Source organism: Panthera uncia, chromosome F1 (assembly GCF_023721935.1).
Source record: "Panthera uncia isolate 11264 chromosome F1, Puncia_PCG_1.0, whole genome shotgun sequence".
In the NCBI taxonomy this organism is placed as follows: Eukaryota; Metazoa; Chordata; class Mammalia; order Carnivora; family Felidae; genus Panthera; species Panthera uncia.
In genome coordinates, this window is record NC_064813.1 from 36,575,658 (window position 1) to 36,603,199 (window position 27,542).

At 36.9% G+C, this 27,542-nt stretch overlaps 1 protein-coding gene across 5 annotated transcripts in view; it reads left to right on the plus strand.

Moving 5' to 3' along the window:
• PTPRC (protein tyrosine phosphatase receptor type C) overlaps positions 1–27,542 on the plus strand; it is a 128,080-nt gene that overhangs the window by 91,199 nt on the left and 9,339 nt on the right. For all 5 annotated transcript variants that reach the window (XM_049634314.1, XM_049634315.1, XM_049634316.1 and 2 more), the window contains 15 exons: positions 4,648–4,756; positions 5,467–5,501; positions 8,140–8,249; positions 8,697–8,787; positions 8,878–8,954; positions 12,747–12,783; positions 12,880–12,977; positions 13,684–13,809; positions 15,639–15,796; positions 16,017–16,152; positions 18,252–18,401; positions 22,756–22,846; positions 24,099–24,232; positions 24,888–25,022; positions 27,324–27,446. In XM_049634314.1, the coding sequence (XP_049490271.1) occupies positions 4,648–4,756; positions 5,467–5,501; positions 8,140–8,249; positions 8,697–8,787; positions 8,878–8,954; positions 12,747–12,783; positions 12,880–12,977; positions 13,684–13,809; positions 15,639–15,796; positions 16,017–16,152; positions 18,252–18,401; positions 22,756–22,846; positions 24,099–24,232; positions 24,888–25,022; positions 27,324–27,446 (1,610 nt within the window). The remainder of the gene's footprint in view (positions 1–4,647; positions 4,757–5,466; positions 5,502–8,139; positions 8,250–8,696; positions 8,788–8,877; positions 8,955–12,746; positions 12,784–12,879; positions 12,978–13,683; positions 13,810–15,638; positions 15,797–16,016; positions 16,153–18,251; positions 18,402–22,755; positions 22,847–24,098; positions 24,233–24,887; positions 25,023–27,323; positions 27,447–27,542) is intronic.

The following is a 27,542-nucleotide window of genomic DNA, read 5'->3' on the forward strand; positions in this document are numbered from 1 at the left end:
TTTGCCCTCCTAATCTCAGTCCTGGGCCACATCCCTGCTCTGTTCTGAGCCTGATTTTACCTTGAGTCTCTTAACCTTTTCCTTTCAATTTTCTCAGAGAATAAACTTCTGTCTCCTCCCTGGAGTGTCTTTTCAAAGGGTGTTTGGTTTCTCTGTAAATAGACATTCAACTGTACCATTTTTGGTCCTATGATTCATTTCCACTGTCTATGTGCCTCCAAATTTGAGACTCAGGCATTCTGGGTAACTGGTATGGATCTTATGCAGTGTGCTATTTTGGTGCTGGCTTTCTCTCCTTTGTTTTCTACCTTCCAAAACTTGCTGAAATCTCTCTAACTCTAATTTCCCTTCTCCCATTCTTTCTGGCATTATGGATCTATGCCACTGTTAGGTCTTTAATATTAGCAGAATTCCTGGAAAGAAGGGAGAGAGACATGTTCTTAGGTCATGATATATATCTGAGGTCTTGGTTGTTTTATCATTAATAAGTTTATCAAGACAAGTCTGAAGTTACTTAATGTTTCTGTAGAATGGACCCTAATTAATTGTTATGGAATGAAACGCTTACTCATAGTCATTTGGGGCAGTTTCTTGCAAAATCTCAGTTCAAGGTGTCCTGTTTTTCTCGTAACATGCTTTCATTTTAGTAATTTCCTTGAGGTGGATGAGTTTAGATGATTGTTCCTCTGATGAGGTTTTTATCCACAAATTCTGGAAACAATCATGTCGATCAATATATACACCAGTAATCACAGGTTTATTGATAATTTTAGTGAAAAGAATTTGAGAAAAACACGTTGGGTCATTTTGGGAGTCTATTGCAATAAGAACTTCTCTAAAATATTCAATACAACCCATGTATCCTCACAAAACCCTTTTAAATAAAATAAAATCGTTCCCATTTTATAGACGAGGAAATTTTAACTTAGATAATTCAATCAATTTATTTTTTGTTTCCAGTCAAAGAAGTGGTGGAGCCAGAATTCAAACTCAGGTCCAACATCTGCCAGTCTCTATTTGAAATTAATTTATTCTTACTATTAAGAATTTCCAGTTATAGACATTTTGAACATGAGACACATGGTCTCTGGCAGCTGTCTGTTTAGCTGGGTCATTTCCATCTTTCAGGTTATAGAAAGTCTCATGCCCAAGGCCACTCCTGAACGTGTAGAAAATAAGTTCCCCTTACTTTTTTTCCACCTACTCACTCTTTCATAAATCTAAGGAAAATACATTATTATTTTATTTGTTGGTTTACCTGTTTAGCACTTTTTCCCCCCAAAAGAATGAAAATTTCTTTAGAACTGGTAACTTCTCATGCCTTATATTCTGCTGTATCTTTAGAGACTATCCCAGTGTAGCACTTCTCAGTAAGTATGGGGTCAATGAGGGGTACCCATGAATTAATGTAACCACAGATGCTTTAACAGATAAACGTCCAAATCCCAGTGACTTAACAGAATTGAAATTTATTTCTTACCCTACACCAATTGGTAGGTGTTTGTGTGCGTGTAGGTGGTGCGTGTAGGTAGGTTCTACATATTCATTCAAAACTCTAGGCTGACATAGGGTTTCCATTTTTCATATATAGCTTCTAATTTTGCTATGGTTGCCAACATCCATCCGGCAACCTGGAGAAGAGAGTGTGTAACATCTCTCCAGAGGGTTTAAGCACCAGGCCTGGAACTAACATATCTCACTTCTACCTTTATCTCAGTCACATGGCTACACTGAACAGCAAGTAAAGCTGATTCAGAAGGAAAAGAAAACAGGTGGATTCAGCATTAGCCAATCTCTGCCACAAGAAAGAAAGGAGGGCTGATTAAATACCCAGCATACCCAGTCTTCTCAGTCTTACCAAACTGCTTCAAATGTATTATTCCTGTATTGTTTTAAAAACATGATTTAGGGGGCACCTGGGTGGCTCAGTCGGTTGGGTGTCTGGCTTCGGCTTAGGTCATGATCTCACAGTTTGTGAGTTCAAGCCCCCCGTCGATCTCTGTGCTGACAGCTCAGAGCCTGGAGCCTGCTTCAGATTCTGTGTCTCCCTCTCTCTCTCTGCCCTCCCATGCTCGTGCTCTTTCTCTGTCTCTCAAAAATAAATAAACGTTAAAAAGTTAAAAAAAAAAAAAACCATGATTTAGGATGACTGAATTTCAATTTCCTCATCTAAAATAGTAAGAACATCATTTCCTTTCCTATCTCCATTAGCCAGAGCAAACCATAGTAGCAATATATAACACTGGTGCACCACTCCACATCCCTTTGGTGTCCTCCAATCCCTCCATATACAATGTAAACTCATAATCAATCATTATGATCACCCTTGAAATTATTCTTGAATCCCTTGATCCCATGAATCGCCCAATTCCCACATCCAACAGCTTTCTTTTCTCTCTCCTGCATCATTATTTCCCTTCTGTGCTAGATAAGTCTAATCGGTATGCAATTGTTGAAAACAAACAGCAACCACAATATTTCTTTTGACACTATTTCCTCTTCAGCCACCCCTTTATTTCATCTCCACACCCCCCACCTCCCAACAGTAAAGCTTCTATGAAAGAGATTTGTATTTTGACTGCCTCTGGTTCTTTTCCTATTTTTCTCTTGGGTCTGCCTATTCCACTGAACCGCTCTTGTCAAATCCAACAATGCCTTCTCTGATAGTACATCAAAAGGTCAATTCTCAGTCCTCATTGAATTTGACTTATCAACACCATTCGTCATAGTTGATTACCCCCTCCTCCTTGAAAGACTTCCTTTTAAACTGGCTTCCTGGACACGCTCTTGATTTTCTTCTATTTCACTTGTTAGTCTCCTTTCCTGGTTCTATCTTTCCTCTCCAAACTTTTAATATTAGAGTGTCTGAGGACTTAGTCTTGGGATTTCTTTCCTTTCTATCTAATTTTAATTTCCTGGTGAATTATTCAATCTTCTACCTTTAAATAACAGCTCCATGATGAAAACTTTCAAATTTATGTCCAGCCCCAGACCCTTTCTTGCAAGATTTATGGTACAAGAGTTCCACATTTGCATGTTCAGGCTTCCTATTTGGCATCTCCACTTGGATGTCTAATTATTTTTCAAATTCACAAATCCAAAAGTGAGCTCCTGCTCTCCGCTGCACCCACAGTCTTCCTGATGGCCATTAATTATAACTTCATGTAACTATTTCTACTCACTCTAGAGCCACCAACCTGGTATGAACCACTGCCATATTTTGCTTGGATTATGGCATTCTCAACGAGTAGTCCTAAAAACCTGTAAAATGTGTAGTCAGAGTATATCACTTCTCTGCTCAAAATCCTGCAGGTGCTGCCTGTGTAACAAAAAAGCTAATGTATCATTAAAATGGCTTCCAGGCCCTACAAATCTGGCCTTTGCCTCTCCCCTCTCCGTGTCATACTCTTACGTGGCAGCTCCTGTTGCTACCCTTCACTGGCTCCACTCCAGCCACATTGGCATTCTGGCTATTCCTTGGACATGCCGGCCATGCTCCTACCTGTGGGTTCTTGCCCTACCCTTCCTTTGCCTCAAACAGGCAGCCTCCAGATATCTGCTTAGCTAACTCTCTCACCTGCTCACAGTCTTTATCATCTTCTAACCTACGTTACCATCTGCTTATTTATTATGTGCACTGTTAAGTGTCTGTCGTGTCAGTAGGTCATTTCCATGAGGACACGGATCCTTGTTTTGTTCTCTGAGATATCTTATGTAACTAAATCAGTGTTTGGCATACAGTAGGACTCAAAACTTTTTTTTCTTTTTGAATAGTGAGTAATTAGTCCTTGTATGTCCAAGACACCGTGCCAAGTGTTTATTGTAAATCAATTCATTTAACCTCATTTTTGGAATTAGGGAATGGAGTCACAAACATAATGAAGATTCTAGCCAAAGCCCCACCTAGGAAGTGGTACAGCGAGGGTTGGAACTGAAGCAGTCTAGCTCCCAAGTGAGGCCCTGGTTTCACTGCATTCCTCTCTGCCCTTTCATTGTATATGAAAAGTAGGAGATACTCCCCCAGGGCAACGGATGTTTCCAGTACACTGTCTTTTCTCTGTCCTTCTCCAGAAGAGGGTATGATTTCCCATTAAACCCTGGTGAACATTTACATCAGGATAAGTAATCCTAACGGTAGAAAGAAACAATTTGTCCTTCGGTTAATTGATTTTATACCTCAATGGTAAGAAAGTTTATCTGTGTGGGACAGAAGCCTTTGTGATCTTTGTGGGAGGCTATCCACTTGTGCACATAAAGTTACACCAAATGAGTTTCTCTCTGAGATCTATAATAACTAGACTCCCTCTCTAATCCCTTCCAAATGGAGTGACTGAAAGAAAGAGAATTAAGTCTAAATGATAGCATTGCATAAAAGAATAGCATTTTGTGGAAGGAGAGTTTCTCTTCTGTATTCTAATTGCTTTCTTAAAATATAAGATGTTTTTATTTGTTTTGAATAATATGGGCAAAATATACAATATCAGGAATTTATTGTGTTTGGTCTCATTCTAAAAAATTTATTTGTTTGAAAGCCTCAAAAGACATGGACATAATAAAAATGAAAGTATGTTAAATGTGATTATTCAAAGAACCCAGCAATGTATTTGACATAATAATCTCCTTTCATGTGTTATGTTTCATTTCTAGATAATTCTAAAGCACTGATTGCATTTCTGGTATTTCTGATCATTGTGACATTCTTAGCCCTGCTTTTCGTTCTCTACAAAATCTATGACCTGCGCAACAGAAGGTCCAGGTAAGAGTTGATTTCAAAATGAAAAATAGTAGTAATAATGATGAAGACATCTATCTATGAGGCAAGTTTAGAACCAGTTACGTATAGAATGAGAAGCAGCATTAAGTCCAGTTCATCAATGAACTTTTGATCAAAAACTTCACAACATCTTGTTGGTTTGTAGTAAAGAGTAACATTTTCTACAGTAATACTGTTATAGATTTTTTTTAATAATAACAAAGGGGGAGAATAGGTATTTATTCTTTTAGTTAAAAGTGGGTCAAAGGGATGTAGAAATGATAGAGGCAAAAAGAAAAGAAAGAAGTATCGAGGGAACTATAGGTATTTCTTTTGGCCAGGAACAACCATATTTTATGAAAAACAAGAATTTTAAAATAAAATAATTTAGTCACTTACCTGAGTTTAGCAGACAACCCTTGGTTGGTTTCTTCCTTCCTTCCTTTTTCTTTCTTTCCCTCCATTCTCCTCCATCTCCTCTCCTCCCCTTCATTCTTTCCTCTTTCCCCTGCTAAGCTCCTTCCTTCCTCATCCCCTTCCCCCTCCCTTCTCTTCCTTCTCCTGTCTCCCCTTCTCTTGTCCTTTCTTCTTTCTTTATCCTTCCTGCTTCCATTCCCTCCTTCCTTCAATACATTCATTAAATATAAATCAAATCCCAATTGAATTCTATGTTTCTTAAAAAATACAGACACTTACGTTTCTTATTTTCACAGTGATATAGATGAACAGCAGGAACTTGTTGAAAGGGGTAAGTACACCAATTTTTTACTGATGAATATCCTCCTCATATTTGAATCTATTCGTTTTAAATAAGAATTCAACATTTTTTATCTAACCTAGACTTCCTCTGTTGATACAATGAAGAAACTTAGATTCACTTATCTATTTATTCAATTAGTAAGTACTATGAATTTCCAACTATTTGGCAAGTATTGTGCCAGAGCTGAATATATGGTAGTGATAAGCCACAGACCCTGCTCTTAAAGGGTTGAAAATCTAATAGAGGAAGGCAGAAGTATCAGCAAATATGACAACGACTTGGTAAATGCCATAGTGGTTGAATGTGTATGCTTCTAGAGAAAGATAGAAGATAGATGCTTGTGAGTGGGAAAGGCAGGCATCTGAGTCACCTAAGATTGTGGGGAGACATTAGGCCAACAAATAAGGGAGTCCAAGAGTAGACAAAAAGTCACATAGAGATAGAGATAGTAAGTGTGCTCAAGTCTCTGCAAAGGTTAAAAGGTGGGATGGTGGCTGTTTCCACATAAGGCCCATTTAAGGACATGACAAAAAATGCATTTTGACTTAAGAGAGGAAAAGAAATCCCATTTTTTCCCCTTCTTTTTCAACCTGTACATTATTTCTTTCATTTTTTAAATGTGATTTTGATCCATTAAAGGGGATAGAGGTAAAGATTGAAACTGTTTACAATAAATAAAATGATCTGTCTCCTCATAGTCAAGACAGGAGAAATTTAAGAACTCTTCTGTCTTGTTTTAACTTATCTCTGAAAGCTTTCCCTCTGCAAGAGCAGATACCAAATCAGTAAACAAAAGCTTTAGTGTTGGTTCTTTGGAACCTCTCATTGACTTTATTTTCCATTGCAAAATCTATCACTACTTGATATTGCATTATATATTTTATTTGTTAACTATCCTCCCATGACTAGAATGTAAGCTAGGGATGTGAAAGTGAGATTTTTTTCCCCTCATTTCACTGCTCTATCCCGAGTATCTATGTGAATATATGGAATTCAATAAATGTCAAAGAATGCATAGATGAATGAGATGAAATGTTCTGAGGATTCGTTTTGAAAGCCTGAGGGAAGAATGAAGAGCACAAGAGTAACAAGTACCTGAGCAGAGAAGGGGAATCGATTTCAAGGTGTCAGAGCAGACTAGGGGGGGTCAAAGAAGCATTTTATCTCAAAGTTCATACTAATTGTCCATTGGCATGCATTAGAACTTACCCAAACCCTCTAAAACCTCAAAGGTGGCCTTGAGTTCAGAACGAATGAATACCAGAGGTTCCCAACAACCCAAAGAAGTGACTGTACACGGCCAATTTGATAGCTCTATTTGGACGGAAATTTCTGCAGACACTAAGACAAATGTGCAACCTTAATGGACATCGTCTTGCATCATCTGATAGAGAACACTGATGTGAATAGGAGAAACACATTTTTTACATGAGTGGCAGTTTATATTCGCTTAATTTTCTGAAACTTTGCTTTTCAGGAGCCATATACAATTGTAGCTCTTTATGGTTAATATGTATTCTTACTCCTTAGTAAGTTATTAAGCAAGCATACCATATAAAGTGCTTCGTACTCTGGAGGCCTAACACATGAACACAACTTGTTCATAGCCTAGTATAAAGGGATTAGCAAATTAAGCTGAGTCTTTTTTTTTTCAATATATGAAGTTTATTGTCAAATTGGTTTCCATACAACACCCAGTGCTCATCCCAAAAGGTGCCCTCCTCAATACCCATCACCCACCCTCCCCTCCCTCCCACCCCCGATCAACCCTCAGTTTGTTCTCAGTTTTTAACAGTCTCTTATGCTTTGGCTCTCTCCCACTCTAAACTCTTTTTTTTTTTTTAGCTGAGTCTTGAGTATAAGGATATTAATCATATTCTCTTACTTGTCTGTTTACAAAATTTCATGATAACTTAAACGTGGAAATAATGAAAGGAAAAAATAATAACTATGATATAGATAAATAAGTATGGTAATTGTTATATTACATTATGTGTTCAAACCTTAGCATTTAGTCAATGAAACACTAATAAGAGTGTCAGATTTTTTTTTTAACAAGTAAAGTTGCATGCTTTTATTTTATTTCGAAAGACTAATTTGCAGCAGTTTAAAAGACAGATCAGTATGGGGAAAAACTAGAGACAAGGAGAGGACTTGGGAAGATGTAGTTACATGGATGAGGAGGTCTGCCTGCACCTGACCACTGGCAGAGAGATGGAAAGTACCCAGTCACCTACTGGATATGGAGAGGGAGGGAGAAATCTATAACTGTGGAAGTTTCCATCTTAAATTAGTTTGTGAATGGTGATCTTGTTTACTGAGATTTGAAATACTGGAGTAAAGGAAAAATGATTTTTACTTTGGGCATTTTGACTTTGATGTACATGTGGGATAACCCTTTGGAAAATCTGGGAGATTGAAAGGTTAAAATAAAGCCCAGAAGAGGTCTGGAGTACAACATTTAGAAGTCATAGGTGAATCTTTGTATGTGACTGAGACTTTCCAGGTAGTATGTGTGAGAAGGGAAGAAGCAAAGGATTAATCCAAGCGATAAATTTAATGAAATTTGTATGAACACGTGAAAGATGGACATAACCCTAGTCATGAATCCTTAATATGTTTAAAGATGATGAAAAGCAACTGATGAGTGTGGAGCCAATCCATGCAGATATTTTGTTGGAAACTTATAAGAGGAAGATTGCTGATGAAGGAAGACTGTTTCTGGCTGAATTTCAGGTGTGTGCTCTTCTTGATACGTGATGAGAAATTTACTCTATTATCAGGATAATTCCATTTAAATGTATTATATAATGATTTGTCTTTATAATTTATTCTACGTAATCTAGCAACATAGTCAAAACAGATATTATCAGCAGATATTTATAGACCAGAAGAGATCGTCATAGTCATGAAACTGGCAAATATTTCAAAATAATTCTTTATTTTATCATTATTAGTTATAAAGTTGTGTCACAACTTTATTCTCAAAGTAGCCCATCAGTCATTTTTAGTATTTTTTGCATAATTCCTAATAATGTTAATTTCAATTACTCCATGCAACTTGTTCATCAGCAAAAAAGAAATACGTTCCAGGATGTCTCATTTGCTCAAAATGGTAAGTGGCAAGGGGAAAATTATTTTTCTTGAATCTGCCATGACCCAAAGGACGATTATGTCTTTCAGAGCATTCCACGGGTATTTAGCAAGTTTTCCATCAAGGATGCTCGAAAACCCTTTAACCAGAACAAAAATCGTTATGTTGACATCCTTCCTTGTAAGTACTCATTGAGAATTGAATTTCTATATGTTTAGGCTACTTTATTATTCATTATTTCACTTATTTATATTTCTTTTCTTTGAACAGATGATTACAACCGTGTTGAACTCTCTGATATAAATGGAGATGCAGGATCAAATTATATAAATGCCAGCTATATTGACGTGAGTAAAAACGCATAACTGCCAGATTATTTTATGTCTTTGTTGTTTTGTCATTGTATCTATACATTCCATTCAGTTCTTTCTTTGTCATGTCAAAAGTTTAGAAATATTATTAGAAATAGTTTGAAGTAAACTCCTCATGTCACTTACATAAACAACAAAATCATTAATATCTACAGGAATAGTTATTTATTATTTGTTATTCATGCTAGGTATATTATAAAATTTTTCTCTACCAAGAGTGATACTAATAATTAAAATACTCTGGTGCCTACTATTGTGCTGGATATTAGACTAAATGATCTGTATATGTATTTCTCATAAGAGCCCCACATTTGCCCCGACCACGTACACCATACTCACTGTAGAGGTGAAGACTGGGAGACTCTGGTTAATTAGTTATCCTTATCCTCATTCAATCAGTAAAAAGTTGAGCTGGGATTCAAACCCGGGTCAGCCTGACTCCAACTTGTTGTTCTTCAATTACATAACATTGCATTTCAGCAGAGATATGCTTCATTGTCCCAGATCATTTGTTCGTCATATTTATCCAAAAATAGATGTTGCATATGGTTAATTTATCCAAAATATTTTAAAATGTTATTTATTATATAATTGCTGAATAAGTAATGCATCACACGTTAAAAAAAATAAGCAGTGTAAAAACAGGGAGACTGAAAAATAGCTTCTTTCCACCCAATCCACCATTTGTGCAATGCTCCCACCTACTACACAAGGTAACCTCTATATTGTTTCTTATTGATCCAGTCCAAAGGCACTAACATTTGTTATCTTCTCTTTATCCAAAAGTGTTAACATAATATTCACATTTTTCTGTGCCATGCTTTATAAACCTGTAAAGTTATGTGATTTGTGTGTATATATATATATATATATATATATAGTAATGATACAATAAAGATATATATGGATATATCCTTATAATAATTACAATACCATACATTACAATAATATCATTACAAGAACGGGGTTTGGCAAATCTTTTCTGTAAGAGTCCAGGCAACAAATATTTTGGGTTTTCCAGGACATACCATTTTTGTCACAACTACTTAGCTCTGAAGTTTAGTGGCCACAATTCCATACACAATGTGAATGCGTTCCAAACTTTTTTTTTTTTTTAACAAAATCAGGCATAAGTTGTAGTTTGCTGACCCTGGACATAGAAAATTTCTGCATTTTTTATATTTTACGAGTCATTCATGGTATAGCTGTATTGTGATTTAGTCAATAAGTGCCTATATTAATGGACATTAAATCTGTTTAGAATCTTCTGTTATAAACAATGGTTCAATGAAAAATCTTGACTTACTATTTTACAATGGGTTTTAGTGTATCTAGGATAAAATACTAAAAGAAGAATTTCTAGGCCAAAGAGAATATCATTTGCAATTTTAAAAGATATTTCCAAATGGTCTTCCACTGGGTCATACCGATTTACATTCCACCAGCAATATATGAAGAATGCCAAAAAAGTTTTTTTGACAGTCAAATAGTAGACAAATTGTATACTATGCTATAAGGCAATTCACCAGCTTTTCTTGCAGAAAGACATTGAAACTGAGGTTTGCTTATTTCGATGTACATGAATATATAATTTTTTAGTGGAGTAGGTAAAATGGTCAAATTATATTTGCTTGTTTGTTTATTTATTTATTTATATATTTATTTATTCACATGGTATCTTAGTTTCCTATGGCCGACATAGCAAAGTATTACAAACAGGATGGCTTCAAACAACATAAAAGTATTCTCTCAAAGTTCTGGAGACAAGAAATCCAAAATCAAGGTGTCAGCAGAGACATGCTGCCCCTGAAGGGTCTGGGGGAAATTGCTCTTTGCCTCTCCTAGCTTCTAGTGGTTCCTGGCAATCGTTGGCCTTCCTAGTCTTGTGCCTGTATCACCTTCAAATGTGCTTCTATGATCACATGATCTTCCCTGTGTGATTCTACAGCACTGTGTCTCCTTTCTCTTATAAAGACAACAGCCATTTGGGGCTCCTGGGTGGCTCAGTTGGTTAAGCATCCAACTTCGGTTCAGGTCATGATCTCACGGTTCGTGAGTTCAAACCCCCTCTCAAGCTCTGTCCTGACAGCTTCGAGCCTGGAGCCTGCTTCAGATTCTGTGTCTCCCTCTCTCCCTGCTCCTTCCCCACTCCTACTTTCTCTCTCTCTCTCTCTCTCTCTGTCTCTCAAAAATAAGTAAAAAAAATACATAAAAAAAAGAAGACACCAGTCATTAGATTTAGAGCCCAGCCTCAGAGGGGTATAGCCTTATCTTCCACAAAGACCTTATTTACAAATGAACTCACACTCTGACGTTCTGAGTAGATATGAGTTTTGAAAAATGTTATTCGATCCTCTACACACATATTCTGTAAAATGAAAAAAAAATATTTAAGAATATTTTTTTATTCAGATCATTTATGAAACATTTTTACAAGTAGAAGCAGGGCTGGGACTTTTCTTCTCAAGTATTCTGTCCCTAAAGACATCACTTTAACCTGTACTAATGTCCTGCCTCCCATCGACTTTGTTTGATACAAGACAATTTTGTATCCTTGCTTGCTGTTGTCCTTGTAAGCTCTATCCCACGCAACAAATGACATGTGCTTATGATATTCTTATACCATTTCTTATTTCATTTCCTTTTTAATATTATCCTCAAAGGGTTGTTTATAATCACAAGCAACAGTTACAAATGTGAGGTCATTGTCTAAAGATAATTACTAGTACTGTGCCATAATTTTGACCTCTATTTTAACCGATTCTGCAGGTGACTTCTGTAGGCTTTCACAATTAGCATTGATAAACTTTATTTTAGTATATAGGGTTTCTTCCAAACATTGTTTTTCAAAGTAAAGTAATTGACAGAAGATTTTATAAGGATTTAGATAATCTCTGAGAAAAACCCCTTATATTTCCTATTCAAATATATGTGGGAATTATGGTATCGACTTTTACTTATTTGTCTCCAGCAGAACTAGGAGCTCCTGAAAAATGTGTCTCAGCTTTTAGATAGGTACTTGGCATATTGTAGCCCGTTAATAAATAAGTGTTGAACGAGCTAATGTATAAATAATACCATGTCATGAGATAGAAGTTTCAAGAAGTTACTAATATTAATCCTGAATTCTTGTGGCCCATGTAACAATATTTCACCTAATGGGAGAAGGTTGGCCCATGTAACAATATTTCATCTAATGGGCGAAGGTTATCTCTCTGAAGGGCTTCTCTGATTGCTGAGGTGAATTTAAGGAATATGAGATAATTTGGAAGAAACTAGCACAATATCTTATTTGCCTCTGTCCTCCTTCTTTGCCTTGGTAATAGGAGTGGAAAAAGCAAACATTGTAGGTAATGAAATTAAAGTCACTCTTTCTCTTATCTACAATGGCAGAAAAGGAGTCTAGGGAATCGGTGGTCTATCCCAGCGCTAGTTAAAAGGTAGATGTGTGGGGATAATGTCTGGATTACTTTTGTAAATTGCTGCATCATCCCGATGAAGATGAAGTCCAGTTTTCAAAATTGTTTCGGATATATAGCAAAGATACATAAAGGTCATGAATGGTGTTTGTAAGTGCTAACATGTTTGGTACAGTTTAAAGGGTGACCATGAGTTAATAAAATCCCTCTTATGATTTGAAAATGTCCAGAGAAATCCACAACCAAGAGACGGTGGATCTAAATTAACTTCCTCTAACTCATGATTTTGCACATAAAGAAATAATTGAGTGTTCAGTAAATGATATGCCTTTGTGTGTTTTTTGAACAGGGTTTCAAAGAACCCAGGAAATACATTGCTGCACAAGGTAATTTATCTGACAGTCTAACACTCTTTTTGAAAATTGTTTCATAGCGCTTTTAAGAAGATATTTCTTATCAGTTTGTGTTTATTTACTTCCTAGGTCCCAGGGATGAAACTGTTGATGATTTCTGGAGGATGATCTGGGAACAGAAAGCCACAGTCATTGTCATGGTCACTCGATGTGAAGAAGGAAACAGGGTAGGATTCATAGGGTAAAGGTTGGGGTTAGGAAAAGAGTGTTGAATCGTATTTCAAAACACACACACACACACACACACACACGTGCTGGATGACAAAAACAGAGAGTTCTCTATTTTAATCAGTATGACACTTGATTTGAACTTTTTACACATGTAGAAAAATAGTGTCCATACCTAAATATATGTATATATGAATAAAATTTAAGTGTTTCTGCTTAATTGCTGGACTTACATTTGACTCCTATTTCTTTGCACTATTGTTACAAGCTTAGTGCATTTCTGTGAAATGATTTCACAAGTACTTGAGAATACTTGAAAGAAAACTGTCCTTGGGCAGATACATGGTAATTCATGGAATGGGACTTTAGGAAGCGTGAAAGCCTCCCTATCCTCCAGCCTGAAATTAACCACATGCAACCACATCATTTCTGCTGACAACCGAGCACATCTCCTTTTAATATGCAGCTAAGCCTGGGAAGATCATCCTCTGGCTACGTAGTATGAAGGAAATCTATCAGGGCCATTAATGGGAAATGGAATACATTTCAAGCATCACAGCTTAAGGTGTATATGTACTTAAAGGAGAATACATGAATGTTTTGAGAATTTCAGATGGATGATTTTTGTTTTGTTTTTTAAAGAGTCTTAATACATACATTTGTTTAAATTAAAAACAAAAATTATTAATGTTTTTTAAAATATAGAACAAGTGTGCCGAATACTGGCCGTCAATGGAAGAGGGCACACGGACTTTTGGAGATGTTGTGGTAAAGATCACCGAGTACAAAAGGTGTCCAGATTATATCATTCAGAAGTTGAACATTACAAACGTGAGTTTGTTTCATCACATATTTTTTATTTTCATACGGTTTGTCTAAAAATACAATTATGGAATTAAATGTGAGAAATTATATCTAAGAAAAATTATTTTTAACAACCTACAGGAGGAGGAGTTGGGTTAGAACACAAGCCAGCAGGTCAAGTTAAATCACTGGTGAAAGTAGGATCTGTCTGTCCAAGTCCTATCAAAAGTATTTATAATTCTATGACTCTTGACATATAAAGAAAAGAGCTCCTTAACTGTGTTGAATAAATGACTGAATTATCGAATGAATGGTAGAATGGCCCTTATTCTCTACGGGTCTATTAATTACCATTATGGAAAGAATATACACATGGCACAATTAAAGACTACTGTAAGAAATACAAAGCACTAACCATGTAGTAAAGATAAAATGTTAGTTTGGAAAAAAACAGTCGGTAGGGCTTTAGATAATAGTTAAAACAGAGTTCCTCACGTGTTCTAGGATACTGTTTTTATGAAAAATCCAGAATAGGCAAATTTTTTAAAAGCTTATTTATTTTGAGAGAGATAGAGTGGGGAGGGCAGAGAGAGAGAGAGAGAAAAAGTTCCAAGCAGTCTCTGCACTGTCAGTGCAAAGCTTAATGTCGGACAAATTGTGAGATCATGACATGAACCGACATCAAGAGTCAGATACTTAACCGCCTGAGCCATTCAGGCGTCCCCAGAATAGGCGAATTTATGGAGTCAGAAAGCTGGTTAGGATTGCTTGGAACTGAGGGAGGTGAAGCAGGAAGAGGGATGGCTGTAATCAGTAAGGGTTTCTTTTGGGAGTGGGTAATGAAAACGTCCTGTAATCAGATAGTGGTGATGATTGTACAACTCTGGGAATATAATGAAAAAAATTATACTTTAAATGAATGAATTTTATGCTATGTGAATATATCTTAAAGCTGTTTAAAGATGCAAAAACAACCCCTTTCAATTATATATTTCTTCCAAGGCCTTCTAAGGCTCCCATGGCATTACTAACTACTATGGGCCACAGAGGGCTATGGAACAGTGGTTCCACCACCAATAGTTTGTGGTTAAATACATGATGGACTTAGGCATGACACCCCCACCCCATCCATACTTATGGGTAATATGTAGATCTGGTTGCATTGATTAGTCTCATCATTATTCTTAATTAACATAATCATTTCCCATCAGACAATTACAACCACCCAAGTCTTGTTGTTTCTTCTGTTACCTAAATGTAGGTGGTTCTTCTTCACACCAGGTCAGAGAACTATGAATTACTCATCTTGTAGTGATTATCTTGAAGTTGGGACAAATACGAGCTATAGTCTGGGGCTGAGTTTCCTCAGTTGTCTCTCTACAGTCTGAGCTGACCTTTCTAATGCTAAGAAGTATAGCATTAACAGAACAATTAATCAGACTTTCTTCACATGAAGAAAATTTGCTGGCCTACCAAGTGGAAATGTTTCAAAGAGCTGTGAGAATGGCCTTTACGTCATATCTTTTTCCACCTACCCACACTCCCATTTTTTGGTGTGTGTGTTTGTTTTTGCTGTTTGGTTTTGGCATGGCAGCATGAAAGTTCCCAGCAGTTTCCACGAACTTACCACACCTTGCTTACCTTACTGGTAAGTTATTGCTTGCTGGTTAGTGCATGCCACCCCTGCATGACATCTCAACTCCTGGTGATTGATTGGAAAGGAAACATGTAATAATGGCTGAAAACCTTTGCACGAGGAGTTTTTGATACTGGATTCCCCCCAGCCCCCACTTATGTATGTCAGATAATTTGCTTGCAAGAAAATCATCTCAGAGAAAAAATTATCTCTCCCCTAGAAAAAAGAAAAAGCAACCGGAAGAGAGGTGACTCACATTCAGTTCACCAGCTGGCCTGACCACGGGGTTCCTGAGGATCCTCACCTGCTCCTCAAGCTGAGAAGGAGAGTGAACGCTTTCAGCAACTTCTTCAGTGGCCCCATTGTGGTGCACTGCAGGTACATGGAGAACTCCCAAGGCCGGCACCAGTGCTGTCCCAACTCTTCCTCTTGGGCTGTTAGAGAACACCCTTCCCTTTGGCGATTGCTGTTTTGGAAAACAGTCTGTGAGGAGAGACTTTTATCCTTTCCTCTGCTTCACCCCTGTTGTCTTTTCATTTCCCCGCCATGATCATGCCTTCACTTTGTTTGTTTGTTTGTTTGCTTGTTGTTTCGTCAGTGCTGGTGTTGGACGCACAGGCACTTATATTGGAATTGACGCCATGCTAGAAGGCCTGGAGGCAGAGAACAAAGTGGACGTTTATGGTTATGTCGTCAAGCTAAGGCGACAGAGGTGCCTGATGGTTCAAGTGGAGGTATGTGCTCCCCTTCAATCACTGTTATCCCTTTTGCTTTTTGACTGAAGTCTTTTTGTGGCGGGAATGGTGATCTTCAAAGAAATCCAAATTCTTCTCAACTGAGTGAAAATAGTTTTCTTTTTATTTCATGAAAACTCAATCAATTGATAAGCACCAATTATAGTTAGGAACATTTCGTGTTAGTGGCTGAAAGTCCTGCAGAAGAAGGATGATTATAAATATATGTGAACAAACAAGCACACCAATTAATAATAAGATACCATTTACACATGTTAGAAAGGAAAAAAATAAACAAAAACACTGATAACTAATTTGATAGCATCTCATAAAATTAGAGCTAGGGACACGGAGTAGTAGAGTGAATAATAGCCCAGATTTTGAAGTAGACTTCCAAGGTTCCTATCTTGCTGTTAATTCTTAATGGTATGTACAGTTTCACAAGTTTCTAATGTTTCTGTGCCTCAGTTAAGTCATCTGTAAAATGGACACAGTGATATATTTACCCTATGACACAAAGGTAATCCAAGGAAAATGCATAGGCAAGTCTCTGGCACAAGTATGTAACCAGTAATTGTAAGTGATGGTTATTATTGAAAATACCGCACTTGACCCAGCAATTCCACATGTATGTCTATACCCAAGGGAAGCACTTGTAAATGTGCATAACTAAAACACGTGCAAGAATGTTCATTGGGGGCACCCGGGTGGCTCAGTTGGTTAACTTTGGTTTTGGCTCATGTCACGGTTTGTGAATCTGAGCCCTGCACTGGGCTCAGAGCTAGGATCCTGCTTGGGATTCTCTCTCCCTTTCTCTCTCTGTCCCTCCCCTGCTCACACACACACTCTGTCTCTCTCAAAATAAGTAAATAAACTTTAAAAAAAAAAAGAATGTTAAATTCAGTATTGATAGAACAGCAAAAGGGAAAAAAAAGGAAGCACTTTATGGGATAAAGGGCAAACAATACGTGGACACACAATTGCATGCTATGCTACAGTGAAAGAAATAATCTTAGTCTGTACCTATCTATCTGGTTACATGTTCAGATGAAAACAAAGAGTGAATAAAGTCACCAAATGAAACATGTAAGATATTATTTATACCATTTTATTTAATTTATTTATTATTTTTTTTAAATGTTTATTCATTTTCGAGAGACAGAGAGAGAAAGAGAGAGAGAGAGAGAGAGAGCAAAAGCAGAGGAGAAGCAGAAAGAGACAAAGACAGAGGATCCGAAGTGGGCTCTACACTAACAGCAAAGAACCTGATGCGGGGTTTGAACTCACGAACCGTGAGATCATGACCTGAGCTGAAGTCGATGCCTAACCCACCGAGCCACCCAGGCGCCCCAATTTACACAATTTTTAAAAAGCACACAAATTTGTACAATGCTTACAGATACATGGGTGTCACTATAGAAGAATAAAAATAGATTGTCAACCAGGAACAAAAGGAAAACTTATTTCCTGTGGAAAAAGTAAATGGGCTAAAAGGATATAGTCAAACTCAGGAAACTAACATTAGTAGTTGAAGAGGCTTGAATGTTATCACAAATTTGTCACTTATTTAAAAATAGTAGATTCAAATATGATAAAAATGTTAGGAGTTGTTAAATGTGGATTTGGAGTATTGTGTTTTTCTTGATAATTTTCTTTATTTTAAAAGATTCTAGAAAGCTTTTTTTATAATGTGTTGTATGGAGTATCAATTTGATTTTTTTCCTCTTAGATATTTATTATAGTTTTATATATTAGTAATTTGACTCACTGGCTCAATAATGGTCACTGAAGGAAGTAACAGGTAATGTTTTCTAATTTTTAGGAATCAAATAAAAGTTATGCACTACATAGTATATGTTTAATCTATTTACCAAGCTATTTTTTTTTTCTGCAAAAATGATCTGAAGTGGAATTTGCTCACATTCCAGAGAATTGTGAGAGCCAAATTCCATACTATTCAAATGTTATGGGCATTGGTTTTCTTTTACAAACATTGTCCCAATCTGAGCACAATTATAGAGATGCATAATTTATTTCAATATGATTCATAAGACTAGAAGTTAGCAATTAATTATCCATATTTTTCTTTGAAATTGTAGGCACAGTATATCTTGATCCACCAGGCCTTGGTGGAATACAACCAATTTGGGGAAACAGAAGTGAGTTTGTCTGAATTACATCCATATCTACTTAACATGAAGAAAAGAGATCCCCCCAGTGAGCCGTCTCCCCTAGAGGCTGAATTCCAGGTAATGATGTGATAGCAATAATAATAGTTACTAAAGTTAACTTTCACGAGGGCTATTTTCTGGGGGTGTGCATTCGGCATGATTCCTGAATTTGGGCCTCACCGTAACCAATGGAGTACAGATGAGGAAACTAAGACAAAGGGAGTTTAAGAGAAATACCTAAAAGCACACAGCTGTTATGCAGGAGACTTGTTTAAGCCTAGAAATGCGTCCCCAGCCCTCCCCTTTTAACTATTTCTCATTAAGCTGGTATAAAATAAAGTGTCAAAATAATAGTAATACCCACAAAATTGGTCTGCCAAAGGCAATGTAGCATCTCACCTTTTAAAACTACATCTGGTTTGGGTTTGTAAAGGAAATAATTAGAGGAGTTTATGACTACTTAGGAAGTTTAACTGGCTGGAGCTGGTAGACAGAAACTAAAGGATAAATACATGTGTCCTAACCTATTTATTAGGCAATTACTCTGAAAGCCAGCCTAGGATGTAGTTCACTCATTCCAAGAATTTGTGGAGTTATCTCCAGATTGCTCAGTTGTCCAAACAAAATGTTTTGTACCTTTTCTCTTTCACTACTGATATCAAGTTTACTGAAACTGTCTGTGAACTGCCAAACTGGTCAAATTGGAGAGTTTCACAAGACCAGGAACATGCTTTTAATCGGATGCAGAATTGTTTAATGTTTTGGCTCAAAGTAAGGATGAGGTGGGGGGTGGAGGTGAAGCATATAATAATCTCCACGTAACACAATCCACCAGAAGACCTGTACTATCGTGTAAGAACTAGCAGTCTACCAGAGCAGTCTTGAGGGGAAGGATGTTTAATTGCTATTTTCTTGCTCTTTCAGCTGATAAATCAAGCGTATTCAGTACACTAACTCTGCTTGCCCCCCTATACGCTGTTTGGAAACACTTATGAATGCCATTTCAACATTCTTACGTAAAGCCACTAAAAGAAAGAGGAACTTCTTTCACTGAACAAATATGATTGGGTTTTTGCTCTGTGTACAATTTTGCTCCCTTTGTACAATTTTGGGCATAAGAGTCAAAGTGATTTGCAGATAGACATAGTGAGAGAGTGTAACCCAGAGACTATAACTGATGGGAGCAGTGAAATTATTCCATCTAAGCATAAAGGTAGAAAGAAGATGAGAGTAGAGATGTTGGTCAGTTCGTAGAATTGGTGATAGGAAGTTGAGGCATTTCTCATCCAATTGCCTGCTTTTTCTAAAGAGGGTATGAAGCAAGAGATCATCAGTTAAACTTTTAGGGGTACAGGAATAAGAAGGGCAAAGCAGAGCTTATGCTTCAGAAAGGGGAAGTATATGAAATAGTTATATCAAAGTAGAAAGTTGAAATTTATGGTCATGAATTTAAAGAGAGTCATCTTGTTTCATTGTTTTCTATAGAAACATTGAAAACAGGGGCTGTGCATGCAGATAGTTGAGTTAAACCCATCTAGGATTTCTTTTTTCTTTTTTGAATTGTTTATTATTTATTTTTGAGAGAGACAGAGGGCAAGTGGGGGAGGGTCAGAGAGAGAAGGAGACACAGAATCTGAAGCAGGCTCCAGGGTCTGAGCTGTCAGCACAGAACCTGATGCTGGGCCTGAACCCACAAACTTTGAGGTCATGACCTGAGCTGAAGTCGGATGCTCAACCGACTGGGCCACCCAGCCCATCCCCCACTCCCACAGAGGATTTCTTAAAGTGACAGTTTGAAAGTCCCAGGTGAAGAAATTGAGGGTGTTTGCAAATGAATGATACAGTGGTGGATGATAAAGAGCAAACTGGCCACAGAAGGACATTGGGCACATAGAGAAAATGTTAAGGACAGTATATGGGAAGTTTTGATAGACTCGCACGTTGCTAAACTGAAGATACTAGAACAAATGACAGGGAAGAAAAGAGGTAATCTTCAATAATGGGATGGTTGAAATTGTAATTTTTAAATGAATATTTGAAATGAAACTTAAAAAGGTAGAATGGAGAAAGTGGATGGCAGAGGAGTGGAGGGAAAGGTCATAGGAGGTAAAGAAGCTAAGAAGTGAAGAGACTAGAGTGTTGGCTAGATCATGCTTGTCAATGTAGAAGTAAACAAGAATGATGACAGACTTGGGGAGAAAAATTAAACAAGTCTGAAACTAAAGGAGGTGGGGTGATCCAGTAATCAGTACCTGAAGCGTCTAAAAAAGGTTAAAGGAAGGTAACGTGATTTCAAGAAAATCAAAGTAGTTGGGTATTTGGAAGGAGAAATGAGTAGAAATGATTTACAAGTAGAAACCAACAGCACATATCTTTTCACGCTGTGAAGTATATGGGGTATGAGGGGAGAATTCAGTTTGTTTTGTTTTTTTTAAAGAACTGCATTTTTGGCGATGTTCTCAAGGGGCACTCAAGTTTCACTTGGTGCACCTGCCCCTTCCCCAGAAAAAAGGTGAAGGGACTATTGAAAGAAAAGCATTAAGATGGATGGCAGTTTGTTGACAACAGACCATGAGCACCAGAGGGCAGAGAGGAAGACATTGGTTGATGGGATATAAGACATTGAGTTTGTTGTATTTTAGAATAATCATTTAGGTAATTATTTAGGAGTAGAGCTCTAGAGAATATGGATGCCCTGGGAGGCTTAGACTCGTAGCAACTGAAACAAGCACAGGCTGAGGTGTGAAAACCCCTCCATGTCTTCAAGGAAGGCGAACCATTAGTTTTATCTATAATACTGGGTGTTGACTAGAGGGAAGAGACCACTGGGTGACTGTTCAGACAAGAGCAAAAAAAGTGTTGTAATACTTTCCAAGGCATCAGCTTTCAAGCAGTTCATGGAAGTGTTCAAGTGGCCTAGTATTCAATGGTGAGGTTTTCATTCATTCAGTTACACAGCAATAAATGGGGTTTGAAACAGGGTGCCATATTTAGTTTGAAAGAGCAAACCATATTTAAATATATATATATATATATATATATATGTGTATATATATGTATATATATATATATATATACACACACACACTCACATGTACATCCACATGCACATATGTTTGTATGTGTATAAAATCCTGCTAAACTGTACATGATGAGCTCTCTTGGTTTAGATTATTCATCCACTTGACAAATATTTATTTAAGGACCAATGGGGAGAAAGGGCTGAAAGCAAAAAGACCTTTCAGAAGAAAGGACACTTAAACTGATAGCTAAAGGGCAAGTAGAAGTTAGAGTGACAAGGGAAAGGGCAGTCCAAGCAGAAAACACACGTGCGAATCTGCTAAGATTCAGGACAATTCAACCCCTTCCCAGGGGGAGTTGAGGACGTTGGTTTGGCTGTAGTGGAAGGGGCCTATCAAAGGGTGAGGTGGGACGGACAATCAAGAGTGCATTCCCTAAGGTTTTTGTGCAGTAGTAAAGGGATTGGTTGAATACTTCCTACCAATGATGGGAGACCTCTGAGGAGCCTCAGTGGACTCTGTTTCAAGTTTTAAGAGGATTAGAGCAAATGAGATTGAAGATAAAGAGGCCAGTGAAGAAACTGTTGACATTTTCAAGTGAGAAATTAAAGTGGACTGTACTAAGTAGAAAGAGAGAAAAACAAAAGGGTTTGAGAGCTTCACCAGCAGAAATGATAGGTCTTGCTGACTAATTAGCAACTGTGAGTGAGAGGAAAAGCAGTAGGGAAGGCATAAACAAATCAATTATCAATTATTTGAAGCATGAGCCAAATCTCCCGTGAATGCTGTATCTGGAGAGTTTATTTATGATCATTTAAAAATAATTTACCGTTACCTCTTGCAATATGGATAATAATCAACATCTGCATAGTGCTTCAACTTATACAAGAACAAACCATGCTATTTTGCTTTTCAGCAGCTCTTTAGTAGGAAACATATTTTGTTATATAATTGTATATATTTAGTTCAAAATTTCCATGTCAAAAATATTAAATGCTGGGGCGCCTGGGTGGCTCAGTCGGTTAAGCGACTGACTTCGGCTCAGGTCATGATCTCACAGTTCATGGGTTCGAGCCCCGTGTCGGGCTCTGTGCCAACAGCTCAGACCCTGGATCCTGCTTCGGATTCTGTGTCTCCCTCACACTCTGCCCCTCCCTTGCTCACACTCTGTTTCTCTCTCAAAAAAAATAAATAAAACATTAAAAAATTAAAAAAATACATATTAAATGCTTGAACAATTAAAAGGAACAATTCAGAGGCAAATGTAAAAATTGTGAACTATGGGAAATGCATGTAAATTTCACAAAACTTGATGAAATACTTTTCTTTAGGGAGCATCTTATGTCACAATAATAAACAAAAGCAATATTTACGTCTTGAAAGGAGTGTTCCATTCTATTTTTTACCCTCAGAGACTTCCCTCATATAGGAGCTGGAGGACACAGCACATTGGAAATCAAGAACAAAATAAAAGTAAAAACAGGAATTCTAACATCATTCCATGTATGTAGTTCATTTTATTTATTTATTTTTTTTGGTATTAGATAAAATTAAACTCTCTTTTGGACTTGCTTAATGTAAGATGCACACACACAAATTACGTTGAAGCAAATTTTCAACATTGGATTGACAGTAGAGAATAGCTAAGAGTCTGTTTATATTGAATTATAACAAATTCTTTGAAAGTCCAATTCCAAAGAATTTTGGACTTTGGAGGATAGACTGTATTCAGTATTTTCATTCTACCAATTATTTCTGAAATGGGTTGTCAGAAAGATGTATCCTCTGCAGGTGGGAGAAAAAAAGGCCTAGTCTTCTTTACTATTTCTCATCTTTAGTTGATTTCAGTTGTTTGTTTCAGGGTAATTGCCAGTAGCAAAAATTACTTCTTTTTTTCTTTCTGTGTTCTCTTCACCCCTTCCTTCTATCTGGGAGATTGACAGTAGGTAGAAACTACCTTATAAACTGTTAATCATCAAATTTAACAGATCAATGCATGTACAGTTTCCATACTTGAATTCCGTTATTTAAGAATTGGTAAGTAATGTCTGATAAAACTATAATTTTATTCATTGGCATAAAGTAAAATTAGCATGGAGAAAATATAACCCAAGCTAATAAGCTAGACAGCTGGATAAATCATATCAATATGTGGTTGACCTAGTTAATTTCTGAAGTCCTTATAAATATTAGTTCAAAATCTGGAGTTGATGGTTATATAGCTAATCAGATCATCTGATTAGGAAATTATATATTAAAGAGATTGAGAAAGTGAGAAATTATGGGACTAAATAATTTTGTTGATTAAATAATAAGTCATCTGAGATATTTATTAGATTATTAATTTGATGTTAATTGACATAATTAAGAAATTAGGTTTTTACCTAAACTATGCATTTCTTTAATTTCTTTATGAATTTAGGCTTATATCTAGCAGAATGATGATATTTCATGGGAAACTAAAGTATATGTGTCAAAGATCGAATGATATATTGGAATATTATGGTATCTATCCGTTGTTTAACACAGAGGTTTATCCCATGTTTTTCCAAGAAACTTTTGGTGACCTTCTTTTTCTCAGATTGCATTTTTATAATCTGTTAATCACTAAGAACTGAATTTTATGTAGGGTCTCATTTCATATAGATTAGTAAATTTTCATGATGCAATCTGTCACTTCTCTAATTTCTACCTGACAATCAAGCAGAGATTTGATTTTTTAAAGAAAGACTTACTACTAATTTATTTTACATAGATGACTTTAACAGAGTGCCACTTAAACATGAACTAGAGATGAGCAAAGAGAGTGAGCATGATTCAGAGGAATCTTCTGATGATGACAGTGACTCAGAGGAAACAAGTAAATACATCAATGCGTCATTTATAATGGTAGGTACTTAAATTTCCAAAGCCCAGGATCTAACCCTTTGAAAAATCTACTATATTACTATGGCCATTCATTAAGTGAATTTATAAAAGAATTATGAGCTTAGCCATAACTATATATTGATTGATAAAAAAGTGTTAATTTTTAATACTATATTTTAACTTACTGAAAGACTTAACGGTATCCAAACCTAATGGGTTGATACAAAATAAAACAATGCTTATTGGTTACAATTTATGACAAACATGACTCTTCATATTAGTTTGAAAAATAATACAGTTTGAGAAAATACATCAATTAGGTAGAGACATGATGAAGAAATTTGAAATGCTTATGTATTTTCTTTTTCAACCACATTAACTTTTTAAAACTTTTTGGAAGGGAAAACTTGTTAGTTTTGTTAGGACAGTGTATGTTCTAAACTTGATTTCATACTATTAGCTAAGTATTGTCATAAACCAAATAAGTATTTTACATAAAGATACCACATTGTTCCTAGGACCTAAGAATCTTAATGTTTTCATATGAAAGCATGGATATCAAATTAAGTGACAATATTTCCCAATAGTTATGTTAAGAATCCACTGCTCTCTCACCAGTGAGCGAGAGTAACAGATTCTCTCTCTCTCTTTCTCTCTCTCTCTCTCTCTTTTAAAGAGTTACTGGAAACCTGAAGTGATGATTGCTGCTCAGGGACCACTAAAAGAGACCATTGGTGACTTTTGGCAGATGATATTCCAAAGAAAAGTCAAAGTTATTGTTATGCTGACAGGGCTGAAGAATGGAGACCAGGTTTGTACTTTTAAGAATATTTTTTGTTTTTCTGTCATAAAATATTCGCCATTCTTGGATTACTCGCTGGATATACCCAAGTGTTTTTGACCCTTCTGTCACACAGTTGCCTTTGTTCCTCCTGACCATCTTCCATCCCAGTGTTGGCCTCTAGCAACTCATGTCTGGTTTCTGACCATCTCTCATGTGGCCCTTGTCTAGTACTGCACACCATCTGCGGATCAACTTTGCTTGTCTGTTTTTGTGTTTTATTTATTTATTTGACAGAGAGAGAGAGAGGGGCCGGGGGAGGGGCAGGGGGAGGAGGGCAGAGGATCTGAAGTGGCTCCATATGGGGCTTGAACTCATAGACCGTGAGGTTATGACCTGAGCTAAAGTCGGACACTTAACCAACTGAGCCACCCAGCCACCTCCAACTGTGGATCATCTAATGCACAGCTGTCTCTGTGTCGCTCCTTGCTACAAACAAGTAGCAACTGACACGTTTTCCTCCTATTTTCTTCAAGATGAGAACCAGACTCCTCAGTTTGATATTGAAGACCCTCAATAATCAGACCCTCATATATCTTTCCATTTTCTTCATATTTTTATGTTTTCCATAATTTCTATTCTGGACAAGAAGGTTTTCTGACTGAGTCTTAACACACAATCTACATTTTCATCACTGAGACTTAATTTACTGGCATTTCATATATCTAAATGTGCCCTCTATTCCCATTTTGATCCTTTTCTTCTAGTTAGATAGAACTCCTTAAAAATTTATCTAAATCCTGCCTTCTTTATGTTCATGTAATATTCAGCATTATAAAATTCTATAGTTGGAGGTGAACCTAAAGTCTATTTTGATCTGCTTAATGCCTATGACATGTATTTGATCTTCCGCTTAATACCTTGAGTTATCTAAATTTCTCTGCTAGTAGATTTTACTTAGTTTTAGCACCTAACACATTATATGGCATATGTTAAAGCTTATTTAATTTTTTTTTACATTTATTTATTATTGAAAGACAGAGAGTGACAGAGCATGAGCATGGGAGGGGCTGAGAGGTGGGAAGACACAGAATCCAAAGCAGGCTCCAGGCTCCGAGCTGTCAGTACAGAGCCCTATGCGGGGCTCGAACCCACAAACCGAGAGATCATGACCTGAGCTGAAGTCGGACGCTTAACCAACTGAGCCACCCAGGAGCCCCTATGTTAAAGCTTATTTAATGAACACTCTCATAAGTATGCAGTTATATGCCTTCTCTTTCTCTCTGTCTTCTCTTTGTTTCCCTATCCCTGACATAGAATGTTGTTTTTATTTTATGGGTTTTTTTTCTTTTCCTTTTTATTTATTTTTTTATTTTTTTAAATTTATTTTTGAGAAAGAGAGACAGAGAGAGAGCGAGCACACATGAGTGCAAGTGGGGGGGGGGGCAGAGAGAGAGGGAGACACAGAATCCGAAGCAGGCTACAGGCTCCAAGCTGTCCACATGGGGCTCCAAGCCCCACATGGGGCTCAAACTCATGGACCACGAGATTATGACCCAGGCCACAATCTGACGCTCAACCAACCGAGCCACCTAGACACCCTACTTTTTTTTTTTAAATAACTTGTTAGGAATTCCAGCATGGTATTCTAGCAATTATATTTTTCATCAAACTGTGAAAACTGGAAAATGAAATGGTAGTTTAGGCATCTGCCTATTGTTGTCAGAAGTTGTGGGACTGTAGTTGGTACAGAGCCATTTGCAGGGAGAGAACATACTTTTGTGACCCACCTACTCTTCAATCTGACCCTTTACTTAGATTTGCAGTTAACTTATAAAAAACTGCTCATGGTGTTGGTCATCAAGATACAGCGACAAAGCACTAAAGGATGAAATCTCTTTCCTCAAAGACCACTGGAGGGACAGTGAGACTTGTTATGGCAGGGGTCATGATCAACACCAGCTCAATCTATAAATTTTGAAGAGGTGATAATAAGGGTATGGAAGGGAGATACAAATCTCAAAGACCTACACTAGCAGTGACAGAGCCACTCCTGTGATGTCCTGGCCACTTTGGGTATTTCTCAGTTCCCTTGATTTGCACAAGCAAACACCAGGTATTGTAGAATGGATGTCCAAGATACTTAAGATAGATTGTAGAGTTTTATGTACAGCTTTTAATTTTAGAACACAATTAGTAATTTCAACTTAATAGAATGGGAGGAAAGAGAGAGAGGAGAGAGATGGAGACAGTAAGAGGTGATCTCAATGTGTTAAAAAGCAAACAGAACACTTGTGAAGAAGGTGTTGAATCATGCTCTTTCTTATCTAGGAAGTCTGTGCTCAGTACTGGGGAGAAGGAAAGCAGACATATGGAGATATACAAGTTGATATGAAAGACACCAACCAATCTTCAGCTTATACCCTCCGTGTATTTGAACTGAGACATTCCAAGGTACATAAATAATTTCAGGAGTATATATTTTTGATCTGGTGATTGGTCTGGTAGAAGAACTAATAAACATTACTCTATAAAAGTAAAGCAAAATGT